The sequence below is a fragment of the Myotis brandtii genome, unplaced genomic scaffold, assembly GCF_000412655.1.
Source record: "Myotis brandtii unplaced genomic scaffold, ASM41265v1 scaffold190, whole genome shotgun sequence".
NCBI lineage: Eukaryota > Metazoa > Chordata > Mammalia > Chiroptera > Vespertilionidae > Myotis > Myotis brandtii.
The window spans coordinates 4,868,545-4,884,829 of record NW_005357076.1 but is presented as its reverse complement, the minus strand read 5'-3'; the positions used below and the strand labels follow the sequence as shown (position 1 = coordinate 4,884,829).

The 16,285-nt window shown below is 40.0% G+C and overlaps 1 protein-coding gene across 1 annotated transcript in view; it reads right to left on the bottom strand.

Moving 5' to 3' along the window:
* Positions 1 to 669: 669 nt before the first annotated feature.
* CFAP70 (cilia and flagella associated protein 70) overlaps positions 670 to 16,285 on the bottom strand; it is a 113,997-nt gene continuing 98,381 nt past the window's right edge. Inside the window, 6 exon segments of the mRNA XM_014538384.1 lie at positions 670 to 992; positions 3,196 to 3,243; positions 8,327 to 8,428; positions 10,927 to 11,016; positions 14,279 to 14,440; positions 14,968 to 15,120. Of these exon segments, the coding sequence (XP_014393870.1) occupies positions 912 to 992; positions 3,196 to 3,243; positions 8,327 to 8,428; positions 10,927 to 11,016; positions 14,279 to 14,440; positions 14,968 to 15,120 (636 nt within the window). The 3' untranslated portion in view covers positions 670 to 911.

Sequence of the window (16,285 nt, the reverse complement as noted above, 5' to 3'; positions counted from 1 at the left end):
GGGGGCACCTGCTCACGCCCAGGCGCAGCCCGAAAACGCGGAGATGAAAGGGCGCTGGAAGTCCCGGCCTGGTGGGGCACGGTGGGTGACACCGGACTAGAAAAGGACTCTACACGAGTGTACAGTTTACCCTTCTGTGTTTACTGATATGCCTCTCACCTTCCCTCCTAGTCTCTGAACCTTCTTCAAAAAATAAAGGAGGGGGGGGCCTTTTTCCTGGTTTTGCTGTGCAGTGAGTGGTCCAGAACAGGGGTGCGGTGTGCTTCCTTGGTCATCTTTAGCCCGAGAATAATTACCTCCTTTGTGAGGTTTGCATCTGTGAGAAGGTGGTTAGAGGGAGTGAGTACCTCCGCCTTCAGCAAAGATCTCCCTATTTAGAGTCACTTCACCGTTGGATCCAAAGGTCCTGCCCACAACTAATAATCTTGCCCTAATACAGCGACCCGAATAGCTTTCTCCCTTTAGTTCCACCTTAGAAACGGGTGCCTTAATTCCCAAGTTCCATTAGGTACACCTGGCCAGGGACCTTAGCAGTTGACTTCCTACAAGAGTTATCCTGATTAGCTTTCATCAGAAACCCTAATAATGAACCCATTATGCCTTAATTACATATAATTATATTCTTATATATACTCCAGTATGCCTTAAATCCAGAATCACACTGATGAATTTTGAATCTCTTATTTTCATTTTTTATTGTCATCCAGTTGACTGTCAACAAGTAAGACCAACCAGTAGCATTTGATAACCCAGTAAGATAGCAGTGGAAATAAATGAATGGGTTTCTGTTTGTGGCAGAGATTCTCTTGTCTTTATTCCCAGGTTTCATATAGTAAAGCATCCAGGATTTAATTTCTCTGGGAAGGAAAAAGCTCACAGTCCTATACAGAAAATTCTTCAGCTGGAAGGAGTCAGAAAGATGGATTTCCAAAGCCAACAGTCTCCTGTAACATGTGGATCTCTGCAATCAGAGTCTCATCTTTCAATTTTAGCTGTAATGGAGGAAGGAAGGGGACACATGTCATATCTGATATACCTATGTAGAGACCCCTCATTTCTTTTTTCTCTCTCTCTTTTTTTTTTTAATATATTGGGTTTTTTACAGAGAGGAAGAGAGAGGGATAGAGAGAAACATCAATGAGAAACATCGATCAGCTGCCTCCTGCACACCCCCTACCGGGGATGTGCCCGCAACCAAGGTACATGCCCTTGACTGGAATCAAACCTGAGACCCTTCAGTCCGCAGGCCGACGTTCCATCCACTGAGCCAAACCCGTTAGGGCAAGACCCCTCATTTCTAGGGCCATAGCTAAAGAACACAGTTCCTTGGGATGGAATTTGTCTATATTTCCCTATTTCATGGTAATTCCATTAAAAGACCTCAGAATTGTGCTGGTTACATGGATATTTTCACTCTATGAAAATTAAGTGGTGTGAACATTCACAGTTTGCATTCTTTGTAAAAGAACTTTAATAAAGTTTATTTTGAAAAGGTTCACATCACCCAATATACCTTGACTAATATATACTATTCCTATTTGGCAAGTGACAGAAAGGAAACAAAGACATAGATCTGAATTTAATTTTAGAATCTATGTGTAGTAGAGACATCTAGTTGCCTACCCACTATCTCCTTTCTTTACTAAAAAAGTCTTCATTACTTTTCAGGGTAGCAATGCAGCCAGCTAAAAAGCTACATTTCCTGCTTCCCTTGCAAGGGAAGTGTTTATGACCAAATTGGCCACTGAAATGCAAGTTGAAATCATTGCTCATTAAAAGGAGGTGAAATAACTAGCATGACACCTTTGTCCTTTCCTTCCATTTGGTTTTTTATTGTGCCTGAAACATGGATATAGTGGCTGGAGCTATATTGGCTGTTTTTCCACTCTGAGGGATGGGAACTATATGCTATGGTTGCTGGAGCAGAAAGGTAGAAAGAGGGTGGGTCTCTGATGCGAGCTGTGGAGCTGTGGTACCAGTTCTGAACTCTACATTAGATGAGAAAAATAAAACTCCTAATTTGTTTAAGTCTTTCAAGTGGCTTATAATTCATAAGTGATGGGAGTTGGCAGACCACTGCTCATGAGCCAAATCTAGCACTCTTCCTGTTTTTGTAAATAAAGTTTTATTTGAGCCCTAGCCGGTTTGGCTCAGTGGAGAGAGTGTCAGCCTGTGGACTGAAGGGTACCCGGTTGGATTCTGGTCAAGGGCACATGCCCAGGTTGTGGGCTCAATCCCCAGTAGGGGGCGTGCAGGAGGCAGCTGGTCAGTGATTCTCTCTCATCATTGATGTTTCTATCCCTTTCTCCCTCTCCCTTCCTCTCTGAAATCAATACAATTTTTAAAAGTTTTATTTGAAACACACCCATGTTCATTTGTTTATGAATTATTTATGGCTGCTTTTTCACTACAAGTCAGAGTGTAGTAGTTTCAATAGAGACTGTTTGGCCCACAAAGCCTAAAATATTTCCTATTTTGCCATTTACAGGGAAAATTTGTTGACTCCTAGCTAGACCAATACCTTCATTTTACACATGAGGAAATGAGGCCCAGAGAGGTTAACACAGTATGTTAATGGCAAAACTAGAACCATAATTCAGGTCTACTGACTCCCTGGCCATCTGTCTTTCCATTAACCCATATTCTCTAAAAAAATAAAAAAAGATCCCCCATGGGGCACTCTCCCTCCAGGGAGCATGCCCATGCCATCCCCTTCCCTCCTCCTTCCCCCATAGGCATGTATCTCCTAAACTTCAAGGGACCACGGGAGACTTGCAACCAGGGGAGCAATGAGCAGCAGCAGCCTGTCCTGGGCTAACTCCCCGAACCTGTCTCCAAGGCCCCCTTTTCTCTGACTTCCCAGTGAGCCAAGGCAGCCCAGCGTAGGCCCTCTGGTTGCTTCTTCTATGCCCTTCTTTGTTTCACTATTCTAAGTGTGTTTTTGCTGCAGTCCATAAATTCTTGCTTGCTTTACTATCAAGAAGAAAAAAAAGAGACCCCACCCCCATGTAATATGTGGGTTATTCCTACAAACCCAGAAGCCCTATGATGATGGGAAAGATGGTAAGAAAAGCTTCTAGAAAAATATTCACATCAAAAAATGCTAAAAAGTTCTGAGTTAAACTAGTACCTTCCTCTTAGTTTCTTAACCTCAGTACAGTGCAGACAAACAGCAGAGGCATCTGCATATCATACCTTCATCGTGTACTTGTAGGCTTGCTCAGCTTCCAGTTGCCGTCCAGCCTGAAAAAAAGAGGAGCAGCTGGTGACAATGATATCCCAAAACATGATGATGGCAAAGTCCATTACCAAAAACTTCTACTTGAAGCAGAGGAGTCCATACCTTCTTAGTTAGGAAACTGTGAATTTACAGGTGAAGCAGGAAAATGAAAGGTGGTAGGAAAAAGCACATATAAGATATACATCTCTTTTTTTATTTCAAAATCTTAAAGATAACTTGGCCTTTCATTTTTTTTTTTCTGAAAGCACCATGAGTCATTTGTTCCTCTCATGATTGAAGCCATCCAGTTAATAAGAACTAACACATATAGTGTTTACTTTGTGGTTTAAATTGTTCATATTGTTTTAAGTGCTTTACATACTTTCATCTTGATCCTCAAAACAACCCTAGGAGATAACTATTTATAATTCCCAGTTTACAGATAGAAAAATCTGGGCACAGAGAGGATAAATAACTTGCAGATTATGAAGCTAATAAGTGGAGGAGCCAGATTTTAAGATAATTTAGTCTGGCACCAGAGTCTAAGTTTTTAACTTTATCTTGTCTCTGTGCATTAGAAAAAGCAGATACTGGAATTACTTCCATGCAGAGCTGGATATGAGATGAGAACACTACTCCCAGTTATTCTTACATGAAGGAATTAAATGAGAATAATATGAATTCACTATTATACTTCACAAGTTTGTGCATAACAAATTAGAGTATGGAAAGTCACTTGGGAAAGCTTAAATACATAAATATGAATGCTCAGGCTAGAAAGGAACTTAGAGAATATCTAGTCCAATTTCCATTGATTTTTTTTTATTTTTTTTTTTTAGAGAAAGAGATTAAAAGGGAGGGAGGAGGGAGAGACAGAGAGAAACATCGATGTGAGAGACACACAGATTGGTTACCTACCACACATGCCCTAATGAGGGCCAGGGATCAAGCCTGCAACCAACACTGAGCCAAACCAGCTAGGGCTAATTTCCTTTTTTTTTTTTTTAATTTTTTTTATTGATTTCAGAGAGGAAGGGAAAGAGAGATAGAAACATCAATGATGAGAGTCATTGATTGGCTGCCTCCTGCATGCCCCCTACTGAGGATTGAGCCTGCAACCCAGATATGTGCCCTTGACTGGAATCGAACCCAGGACCCTTCAGTCCCCAGGCCGACGCTCTATCTACTGAGCCAAACCAGCTAGGGCTAGGGCTAATTTCTTGATTTAACTGCTTAATCCATTGATATTTCAGTTCTCTTTTCTAAAGTATGTATTTAAGGCTATAAATTACCCTCTCTATATTGCTTTAATTCCATATTTCTAACATATAATACTTTGTTTTTATTCAGTCCCATTTCAATTATCTATTGAAGTGTAACAAGCCATCTCAAAACTTAATGGTTTAATACACAATATATTAAATTGTGTATTCCTCACAATTCTATGGGCTATCTGGACCATTCTGCTGATTTTCCTGGGTTCATTCATGCAGTTGTAGACATCTGACAATTTGGTTAAGGGCTGGGGGGCTAAGATCTCACTCGAAGAGTGAGGTTGGCTGTTGACCAGGGTGCTTCAGTTATCCTCCAGGTGGACTTTGAGCCTCCTATAGGCTAAATTGGGTTTCTTCACAGCATGTGGTCCCAGGGTTTCAAGAGAGCAAGAGTAGTAGCTACAGGATCTTTAAAGGCCTAGTCTCTGAGGACTTACACAATGTCACTTCCATCATATTCTACTGATCAAAGTAATTCACAAGTGCAGCTCAAATTCCAGGGAGTGGAGAATGAGGAGACATTACCTCTTGATGGGAAAAATGGCATTACATTACAAAGGGGTGTACATGAAAGCGTAATTAAATAGGAGACATTATTATAAAAACCTACTGAAAGGCCTGCATTATTTTTCTACAGCCGTGTAACAAATTACCACAAATTAAGTGGCTTAAAACAATAGCCACTTATCATCTCATAATTTCCACTAGTCAGAAGTCTGGCATGGCTCAACCGGTTCTCTGCTTAGGGTCTCACGAGGCCAAAATCAAGGTGTCAGTGAGGGTGGGTTCTTATGTGGAATCTACTCGCAACCTCATTCAGGTTTTTGGCAGAATTCAGTTCCTTGTACTTGCAGGATGGAGGTCCCCATTGCCTTACTGGCTGTGAGCAGGGAATGCTTTCAGCTTCTGGAGGCCACCCACATTCCTTGATGGTTCCTCTCCATCTTTAAGGCAGCAATTGTGTGTTGAATCTTTCTTGGGCTTTGAATCTCTCTGACTTCCCTTCACAGCAGTACCTATATTAGTATTTGATGTAATAATCTTGAGAGATCATCTTCAGAATTCTACCTACCACAAGACAGTATCATGATTTACTCTTTGACTCATGAATTAATTACAAACATGTTTTAAGTTTACAAATGTATGAGTCTTTTGGCCTATCTTTTAATTGTTGCTTTATAATTTTATTGCAGTGTGATCTACATGCATTTGTTGAGTCTGTCATTGTGGTCTAGCATATGTATAATTAATTCATTTGTGATTGAAAAGAATATGCATTCTCTACTTGTTGGGTGCAGAGTTCTATGTTGTTTGAGCTCAACATTGTTAACTGCCCCCCCCTTTTTTTCTCATCCTCATCTGAGGGTATGCTTTTTTTAGAGAGAGGAAATGAGAAAGAGAAACATTGATTGAACTCCCAACATAGGTATGTGTGCAACCTAGGTATGTGCTCTGACTGGGAATCCAAGATGCAACCTTTTTTTGTGTGTATGGGACGATGCTCCAACCAACTGAGCCACCTGGGCAGGGCACCTTGTTGTTTTATTGAAATCTCACATACCTTTAATTTTTTCCTATTTGATCTATCAGTTTTTGCAAGAAATGTATTAAAATCTTCCATTTTGACACGTTTAGTTTAAAGATGAAGAAACTGCCTGGCCAGTATGGTTCAGTGGTTGAGCATTGACCTATCAACCAGGAGATCAGGGTTCGATTTCCGGTCAGGGCACATGCCTGGGTTGCAGGTTCAATCCCCTGTGTGGGGTGTGCATGAGGCAGACAGTCAATGAGTCTCATCATTGATGTTTCTATCTCTCTCCCTCTCTGAAATAAATAAAAAATATATTTTTTAACAAATAAAATAATAAAGATGAAAAAACTGAGGCCCAGTAAGTGTAAGTGACTTGCCCAGGATTTCACAGCCAATTGTGACAGAGCTGGGGTAAGAATACAGGTATTTTTTTTTTTTTCAAAATATATTTTATTGATTTTTCACAGTGAGGAAGTGAGAGGGATAGAGAGTTAGAAACATCGATGAGAGAGAAACATCGATCAGCTGCCTCCTGCACACCCCCCACTGGGGATGTGCCCGCAACCGAGGTACATGCCCTTGATCGGAATCGAACCCGGGACCCTTGAGTCCACAGGCCGACGCTCTATCTACTGAGCCAAACTGGCCAGGGCAGAATACAGGTATTTTCATGTTGATATTCAGGAACAGAAGATCCAGTAATTTTTATTTTGTTCATTTCTCTTACAATCAAAATACTCCCTATCAGTTTGGTGTCATATTGGCTAATAGAAAAACTGAGGGACAATCTCATTCCAAATTTGACTTTAGACCGATGTGTAAGTCTTTTAAGCAAGTTATTTAATTTTGGGAGAGTTATTTTCTATAGGTAAAGCAGCTATCACAAACTTTCACAATACTCCTACCAAATTTTCCATCTATATCAAGGATAAACACCTCAGCCAGCAGTTCAACATGAAGGAATGGTTCAAAAAGACTAGTAGAATTTCTCCTTCACTGTTCTTGACTTTGTTTACATTCTGATTTAATATCACTTCCATCTTTTAAAGAAGGTTAACTTTAAAAAATGTTTTTATTGATTTCAGAGAGAAGAAGGGAAAGGCAGAGAGGGGTAGAAACATCAATGATGAGAGAGAATCACTGACCAGCTGCCTCCTGCACACCCTCTAATGGGAATTGAGCCCACAACCCAGGCATGTGCCCTGACCGGAAATCAAACCCATGACCTCCTGGTTCATGGGTCGACACTCAGTCACTGAGCAACCAGCCAGGCATCACTCCCATTTTTAAAAACTTATTTATTTTTTTGAAATGAAAACTATAGTAATGAAAAAGGAACTCAGGAATGAGGTTGTTAAATACATTTAAAATAAAAATACCATGTATTTCCTGATTAGAATCAGGTAAATAGCTAAACTATCTATCCTGAATTCTGGTCTCAAATAAAACAAAGTTAGAGACAATTACAAAGAAGATGAATCACAGTATCAGGTTCATTTTTAAAACAATGGAATCTTTGAGTCAATCATGTAGTCTATCAGAGGTATCTGTTGGTCCTTTTGTTGGTAGTCCATATTTATCTACACCCTAATGGCCTAGTTTGCTTTTATTTTTATCATTGGATTCTTATCTAGGTTTTCTAGGACATACATAACTTACAACGAAGGCAATCAGAGGGTATATGTATGGCTCCAGGAATTTTTTGTAGATCCAGAGCATAACTGGATGACTATACGAGTAATACATACTATTGTCCCAGGCTTGAGCTCCTAAACATGAGAGCACAGACAGGTGGGGAGAGGTACCCAGCAGGGAAAAGGAGAAAGGCTCACTGACCCCAAGTCTAATCTGCTGTCCAACTGCACTGTCAGCCACTGCCCTTGCACAGCTCCCCATTCAGTGTTCCCAACCCCAACCCTAGGCCAGGCCACACACTGCGCTGGGCCTGTGGAGTAGCTTGAAAGTGCTACAGGGAGCCTCCCCCACCCAGAATTCTTGCCCAGAGTCAGCCCTGGCCCACCCTACTCCTGCTCACCCACAACCACCACGTCCACATGGCCCACTTCCATTTTTAGAATCTCCTTTCCAGACAAACATACCTGAGTATATAATTTTTAAGCACACTTCAAGTAAAGGCTTCCCAGACTTGGCCTCTCCTTGGTCATTCATATAATGATCAAATCTGAAGCTGATCAAACCTCAACTGTCATGCATTAATGGCCATCCCAATTATCTCTTCTTTTATTTAGTTCCTTATCTCTTTGCCTAAGAGGGCATTGTAAAAGGATAGCAAGCACTCACTTTCAGGCTGACCAGGGCCAGATATGCCCATACTTCAGCATTGTTGTTGTTCAATGCATTGGCTTCAGAGAGAGCATCCTCTGCCTCCGAGATCTCCTCCAGCTTGACAAAAAAAGATGTATGAGTTGTTAAGTCAATATAGTTTTGGTTTTTTTAATATATTTTTTATTGATTTTTTACAGAGAGGAAGGGAGAGGGATAGAGAGTTAGAAACATCGATCAGCTGCCTCCTGCACACCCCCTACTGGGGATGTCCCGCAACCAAGGTACATGCCCTTGACCGGAATCGAACCTGGGACCTTTCAGTCCGCAGGCCGACGCTCTATCCACTGAGCCAAACCAACTAGGGCAAGTCAATATAGTTTTTACTTAAGTCAGCTGAGTCAGCTTAGCTGAAAATACTATGTCCAAATAACATTGGTGTACATGGCCTATACCAATGGCTTTCAACCTTTTTTTTTTTTTAAGCAACAGAATTTTTTTTTCAAACAAAATCCTGGGTGGTGGCCCAATATATAAACCAGTTAAAAGTAAAACTGCTCTGCTTAAAAAGCCAGGTAGGGGAATCTGGAGCCCTGCTTTCTAGGCTTTCTTCCTCTTTCCTCTACAGCAGTCCCAGCAGGGCATCCATGAACCGTGGAGCTTCGGTGGCAGGGTTGGGAAACCAGAAGTATTTACTGTTGTGTGTGCATCATTCAGTGATTTCCCCATACACAATGGGCTATCAGATACATTTGTAGTTTTTCCCTTTACATCCTACATCCCTTTCTTAAGGTAAAAGTCCTGTCAAAATACTATCATTCAGAAAGCTTCCTTTCCCCTGAAATTAGTTATTAACACCACAGTCTTGAACAATCAATACAATACTCAGTGACTCTAGGGTGCTTCCTGAGCTCTGGCTACATGGATATCATTTTTGCTTCCTAAAACTGTGAATTTGCTTTGTAAAATCTTCCAAAAGGCCAGCCAAGGAAAGAATAAGGAACTCCTTTCCCCAATAAAATAGATCTTCATAGTTTCTGCTTCAGAAGATAATGGATTTCTAGGCCCAAGACAATATGAAGAATGACCTTTCAGCAAATCCTATACCTTGGCCTACATTTTAAATGTCTCTGAAATACTGATTCATTATTTATTCAACATATATGTCCTAAGGATTTACTCTCTGTCAGGCAGCATGTTAGATACTGGGAATACAAACAGTTCACTACAGGAGGGAAAGAGGAGGTGGGAAAAACTCAAACACATAAATAGTTCCAATACAGAATAAACATTTCTAATAATAAAAGCACATATATTTTCTAGTGGAGGGACAAAGGAAAATAGTGATAATTCTATCCTGAGAATAAAGGATACTCTCAGAAGAAACATTACTAAAGTAAATCTTGAAAGATAAATAGGAGTTTGTTAACTGTACAAGGTGAAGAAAGGCATTCCAGGTAAAAGGAATACTATATATAAATAATGGCATCTCAGAAAACTCTTAAATATGCCTGGAGAGAGAGAGAGAGAGAGGAGAGAGGAGAGAGAAAGTGGTAAGACTAAAGGGTTTGGCAGAGACCAGATCATATTACCAGGTAGTCTAACCTCTTTCAAACATTAAGCAGTGGTTCTCAACCTTCCTAATGCTGCAACCCTTTAATACAGTTCCTCATGTTGTGTTGACCCCCAACCATAAAATTATTCTCATTGCTACTTCATAACGGTAATTTTGCTACTGGTATGAATCGCAATATAAATACTGATATGCTATATGTGTTTTCCAATGGTCGCAACCCATAGGTTGAGAAACGCTGCATTAGAGAGAAGGAAAGAAGGGTTGCTCTGGAGTTTCAGGGGTGGTAGAGCAAAGAGTGCAAAGGCCTACCCGAAGCTGTAGCAGCTACTCCTGCATATGAAAAGGCACAGAACTTAATAAATATCAACCAATTTCTTTAATTAAATAGATTCTTTATATCCCATATTACTTTTTTTCTTATAGATAATATTATAAAACTAGAAGCCCAGTGCACGAATTCATGCATGGGTGGGGTCCCTCAGCCTGGCCAGCAATTGAGGCCTATCAGGGTCCAGCCAGGAGGGGGCAGGGGGCAGGGCCTCCGGGAGGTTGGCTAGCCAGGAGGAGGGACCATGGGAGGTTGGCTGGCTGGCCCCCTGATTGGGACTGATGCGGAGGCCGGCCAGGCTGGGGGGGAAGGGAGGGTCACGGGAGGTTGTTTGTGGGAGTGCACTGACCATCAGGGGGCAGCTCCTGCATTGAGCATCTGCCCCCTGGTGATCAGTGTGTATCACAGCGACTGGTCGACCGGTTGTTCTGGTCGTTCGGTTATAACAGTCACTTAGGCTTTTATATGTATAGATTATGAGCTTCTTTACCAAATAACATGAAATTTTTATTATATAGCTTCCTAGTTCAGGTTTTTGTGGGATTTTTCTACTTCAGATTGACCTTCAGTTTACTAAACTGCTTTGAAGAGCAATTTTGCATTAGAGAAAACTGCCCTGATTGGCATTTCACTGTCATCCCAGGGTGCTTGAAAGACCAAGGGATCAAGGTCAGCTCTATGCACAGGGTTAGTATCAAGCCCTCACCCTCTTACCCGATAACAGGCAATTCCCAGTCCCAGCCAGGTAAGGCATGAAGGTGATCTCTTACAGGCTTGCAGGTAGGTTTTCTTTGCCTTTTCATACTGTAGAAAGAAAGCACCCCTAAACTATTGTTCTTTTAGAAGCATCAAACACTGCATTGCTATGATAATTACGGTGCTTCTGCAGTTGATCTCCAGACCAATCTAAGTCCAATGAAGTTATATGTTTTTCTTAAAACTTAATTGGGAGGGGGAAGTTTTAGGTTCACAGCAAAATTGAAAGCTCAGAGATTCCCCAAATATATGATCTAGTGGAGGGACAAAGGATAATTGGCCATCTAAATCCTGTGTGGTGGCCCAATATATAAACCAGTTAAAAGTAAAACTAGTTTTACTTTAGCCTCCCCCACTACCAACATCCCCCAGCAGACTGGTACATTTGTTACAACTGACAAACCTACATTGACACTTCATCATCACCCAAAGTCCATAGTTCACCTTAGGGTTCACCCTTGGTGGTGTACATTCTATGGGTTTGAACAAATGTGTAATGACATATGTATATCCCTCATTAGAGTATTTTTTCTGCCCTAAACATTCTCCGTGCTCCACCTCTTCATCACTCCCCTTCCCCAACTCCTGGAAACCATTGATCTCTTTACTCTCTCTATAGTTTTACCCTTTTCAGAATGTCATACAGTTAGAATCATGTAGTATGTAGACCTCTCAGATTGGTTCCTTTCACTTGGTAATATGCATTTAAGGTTCCTTTGTATTTTTTCATGGCTTGATAGCTTATTTCCTTTTAGCGCTAAGTAGTATTCCATCGTCTGGATGTACCACAGATTATTTATCTATTCACCTACTGAAGGACGTCTTTTGTTGCTTCCAAGTTTTTCCCATTATGAATCAAGCTACCATAAACACCTGTTTGCAGATTTTGTGTGGATATAAGTTCTCAATTCCTTTGGGTAAATATTTAGGAGAACAATCGTTGCATGGTATGGTAAGAATATTTTTAGTTTTGTAAAATATCACCTAATTGTCATCCAAAGTGGCTGTACCATTTTGCATTCCCACCAGCAACAAATCAGAGTTCCTGTTGCTCTACATTCTTGTCAGTGTTTGATGTTGTCGGTGTTCTAGATTTTGGCCAGATTTGGGTGTGTAGTGGTATTTCATTTTTTTAATTTGCATTTCCCTGATGACATATTATGTGGAGCATCTTTTCATATGCTTATTTGTCACCTACATATCTTCTTTGGTGAGGTATCTTTAAGATCTTTCACCCATTTTTAAATCAGGTTATTTTCTTATCATTGAGTTTTAAGACTTCTTCATATATTTTAGATAACAGTTCTTTATCAAATATGTCTTTTGCAGGTATTTTTCTCCCAGTTTGTGGTTTGTCCTCTCATTCTCTTCATATTGTCTTTTGCAGAGCTTAAGTTTTTCATTTCAATGAAGTCTAACTTAAAATCTTTCTTTCATGGATCATGCCCTTGGTGTTGTACCTAAAAAGTCAGAACTATTCCCAATGTCATATAGGTTTTCTTCTATATTCTAGGAGTTTTATAGTTTTGCATTTTACATTTATTCTATGATTCATTTTGAGTTAATTTTGAAGGTATCAGGTCTTGTGTCTAGATTTATTTTTTTGCATATGGGTATCCAGTTGTTCCACCACCATTTGTTGAAAAGATTTTCTTTGCTCAATTGTATTGCCTTTGTTCCTTTGTCAAAGATCAGTTGACTATATTTATGTGAGTCTATTTCCAGGCTCTCTCTTCTGTTCCATTGATCTGTTTGCCTATTCTTTCACTTTTACCACCCTGTCTTGATTATTGTTCTAGTTTATAGTGTGTCTTGTAGTCAGGTAGGGGGTCAGTCCTCTACCTTTGTTCTTCTCTTTCAATGTAGTACTGGCTATTCTGGGCTTGCATTGTATTGTATGTCTATTTTCAGGGAAATATTACAAGAAGACTGGTGAGAGGAGAAGGAAAGACTAAATTAAAGGGCAAACTTTGCTGTGAAAGCAGTTCCAAAAACATTTATAGTCTCTTTAAGAGTTGAGGCAAGGAGTTACACAGAAAATTCTGGGTGATCACAGTGATTACCAGAATTCCACCTAGATTTTATGGATTACCCCTTTTTGCTTAAAAGTGACATCATGTGGTAGGATGATAGATACAGAATCTCTGAACTAAGGATTTTACTTGATAGAGCCTCATTATTCTGAGAGTCTGCTCCCTTATTATAAAACGTCTTAGAAGCTTTCGGTAGTACAGGAGACATTTAGAAAAACTAAAAATAAAAAAAATTTAAAAAAGTAGTAGGCCCCAAAGGACCACTTTTTGTTCTGTATCTTCAGTGTGAGAGATGGAACTATAGCTGAGCTTCAGCAAATAGCCTATGAACTCCTTGCCTAGTGACTGCATAAGTCAGCAGTTCTGTGACGATGCAACTTGCAATGACATCAGAAAGCTTTCTATTATTTACTTCACTGTAATTTTTCCCTTTTAAACCTATGTGAGCTTTCCTACTTAAATTATAAGGCATTGTAACTTCTTGTTGCTGTTGTTTAATTTTAAATATAAAGAAAACTAGGTATTCGGGGGGTGGGAGTGGGGTCAGGGGGAAGATGGAATAAAGTAAAAACAAAAGCACAGAATCAAAAGGCCTTTGGGAGAATGTTGATAATTGTTGAAATGGGATGATGAGTCCATGTTGGTTCATTCTACTAATCTGTTTACTTTGTGTGTATTTGAAATTTTCCATAAAAGAACGTTTCTTTTAGAAAGCTTTGGGTATTTCCTAAAATATGGATAGGAATTACTAAAGAGTCAAGTCAGAGTACCCTGTGAAACGGGATTAGCCTCAGCTGAATTAAATATAATCCTTTGTGTTGAGGAGAAAGTTTCGAGGATTTATTTTAAAGCCCATAACACTTTTCATTAGTTAAAGCAAGATGAGAATATTTCCACTACTGCTAACAAAGAAAAATAGCTAAAATCATAGCTAAAATAAAATTTATTGAGTTTTTTCATCTTTATTGTTGAAAGTATTACATAGGTCCTCCCCCCCACCCCCCGATTAACCTCTTCCAACCCGCAAATTTATTGAGTTCTTAATAACTTTAGTGTTGTAATGGTTAAAACCACAGACTAGTATGAGACTGCCTTGTTTAAATCCTGTTTCTATTAATTGCTGGTTATCTGATGTTGGGCAAGCCACTTTACCTTTCAATGTAAAAGTGCCACTGTCATATTACTATTGTTAGTCCACAGGGATGTTAACACTTGACTAGTCAGGTCCCAGACCATGACCCGATTTACATGGTTACTCCCCGTCCTCTATCCCTCACCTCTTTCTCTTCCAGATAGATGTGCCCCAGTCGCAGGAAGATGAAGTGCATCTCAGAAGCATCCACTACAAAACTAATGGTTCTCTCATAGCATGCCTTGGCCTCAGCATGATCTCCTCTCAGAAAATAGAGATGGCCCTTCAGACCCCAGACGTTAGGGTTCTGAAAAAGGAAAGAACAAGTCGTACATGGGATGAGGTGGCATTTAAAAGTACATTAATGAGCTCTGTCTAACATTTAAATGTAGGTTACATCTGTTTTCCTTTTCTAGCACAGTTAGAAAGAGGGCCCCCTTCAGTTGCACTGAAAGAGATTCTTCTAGGTCTGCCCTCTCACTTCTTTCTTGCATTCTTCAAAGCTATTTTTGTCTTTGGGGTAAATATTAAGAAAAACAGTGAAGCATACAATGGTAGGGTTCACAATGAGAAAAACAGAAGTCCAAAAAAACTTGAATAGATAAACTATCTGCGAATGAGCTGTCCTTCCTTATCTTTTCTCTGCCCTTTGCAAAACTCATGAGTGCTTAAGAAAAACAAATGGAAGGAAATAGATGAGTTAACTGACAAATGATGACCCCACCCCTCTCGTGTAACCAGAAATCTACCTGTGATATAGCAACACCACCTCTAAGAAAGCCTGCTGACCCCTTGTCCAAACTAAACTCAAGAGGCTCTAGCAAAAGTTATTACCAGGTAGTCCATCTGGGCTGCTTGTTGAAGGCATTCCTCTACCTTGACAAAGTCCTTCTTGAGAAGGTGTGTCTGAGCCAGCACCAAGTAATACTCACAGCTGGGGCCTCCTTGTGGACATAACAGCTCATGTGCAAGGACTCTGTGCACATACTGCAAAAAATCAGATTATAAGGGACATGTAAATGGCTGCACTATGTCAGTTCCATAGCTCGTATGGTCGAAGGCTCTGTTTCTGATAATAAGTAATAAGGAACATATTACAGAATGAAATGATTATCCATTTCAAAAGGTTAGAGGTGAATTATAAACATTCAGCACATCATGGTTCCATTACCAGTTATTCACTTAGTCACAAATGTAGACTTTTTCAAGTGAATAATCAGCAATATTATACAATGCTAGTCATACTAGATGGGTTTTAACTTGTAATCTGTTATGCAATGGACGAAGACACTTCATTTACATTTATTCATGAGGTAACATTTTCAGGCAGCTGTAATTGTAAGGAAATTTAAAGTGAGGCAAAAACCTCCCTTTCTAAAATTCTAGACTTAGGATATTGGAAACAGTGTGTCTGTTTCTGGCACACTCTCAAACATTTGTTATGTTCATAAGTTTTTAGTTAGAGCTATTCTTTATTTTTAGTACTATACAAGGCCTGCAAATTTGACAAAATCACATTGACTGGCTAAACAGAGGGGGAAACCCTTCTTTTCTCTCCCCTTTGCTCCTATCTCAGTCTAGTAGTTGCACCAGTTAATAATGCGGATTTTGTAATCAAAGACGACACGATAATTTCAAGAGAAACATCAAAAGTGCTTTATTCAAAGTAATGTCCATGGCTCGCTACACATTTCCCCCATCTTTAGGTAATTTGTGGATACCATTCCAATAGAACTTTTCTTGTTTTGACGCAAACCATTCAGTGACCCAATTTTCCACTTCTTCGTACGTTTTGAAGTGCTGCTCAGAAAGTGCATGTGCCATCGATCAGAACAAGTGGTAATCTGAAGGAGCAAGGTCTGATGAATACAGAGAGAGGGTGGGTTAATACTTCCCTGGCAAGATCTTTTAATGTGTCTTTAACCGGTTTTGAAGTGTGTGATGGTGCATTATCATGAAGCAAAATTACTTTGCCGTGTCTTCTGGCACATTCTGGTCATTTCATGATCAAAGCATGGTTCAAATTGATTACAATGGGGCCTTGACTTACGAGTTTAATTCATTCCGAGACCGAGCTCGTTAAGGAGCTCGTTAACTCAAATTACTCTATCAACTCAATGCAAAAAATCGGCCGAGAGACAGCTGGTATCTC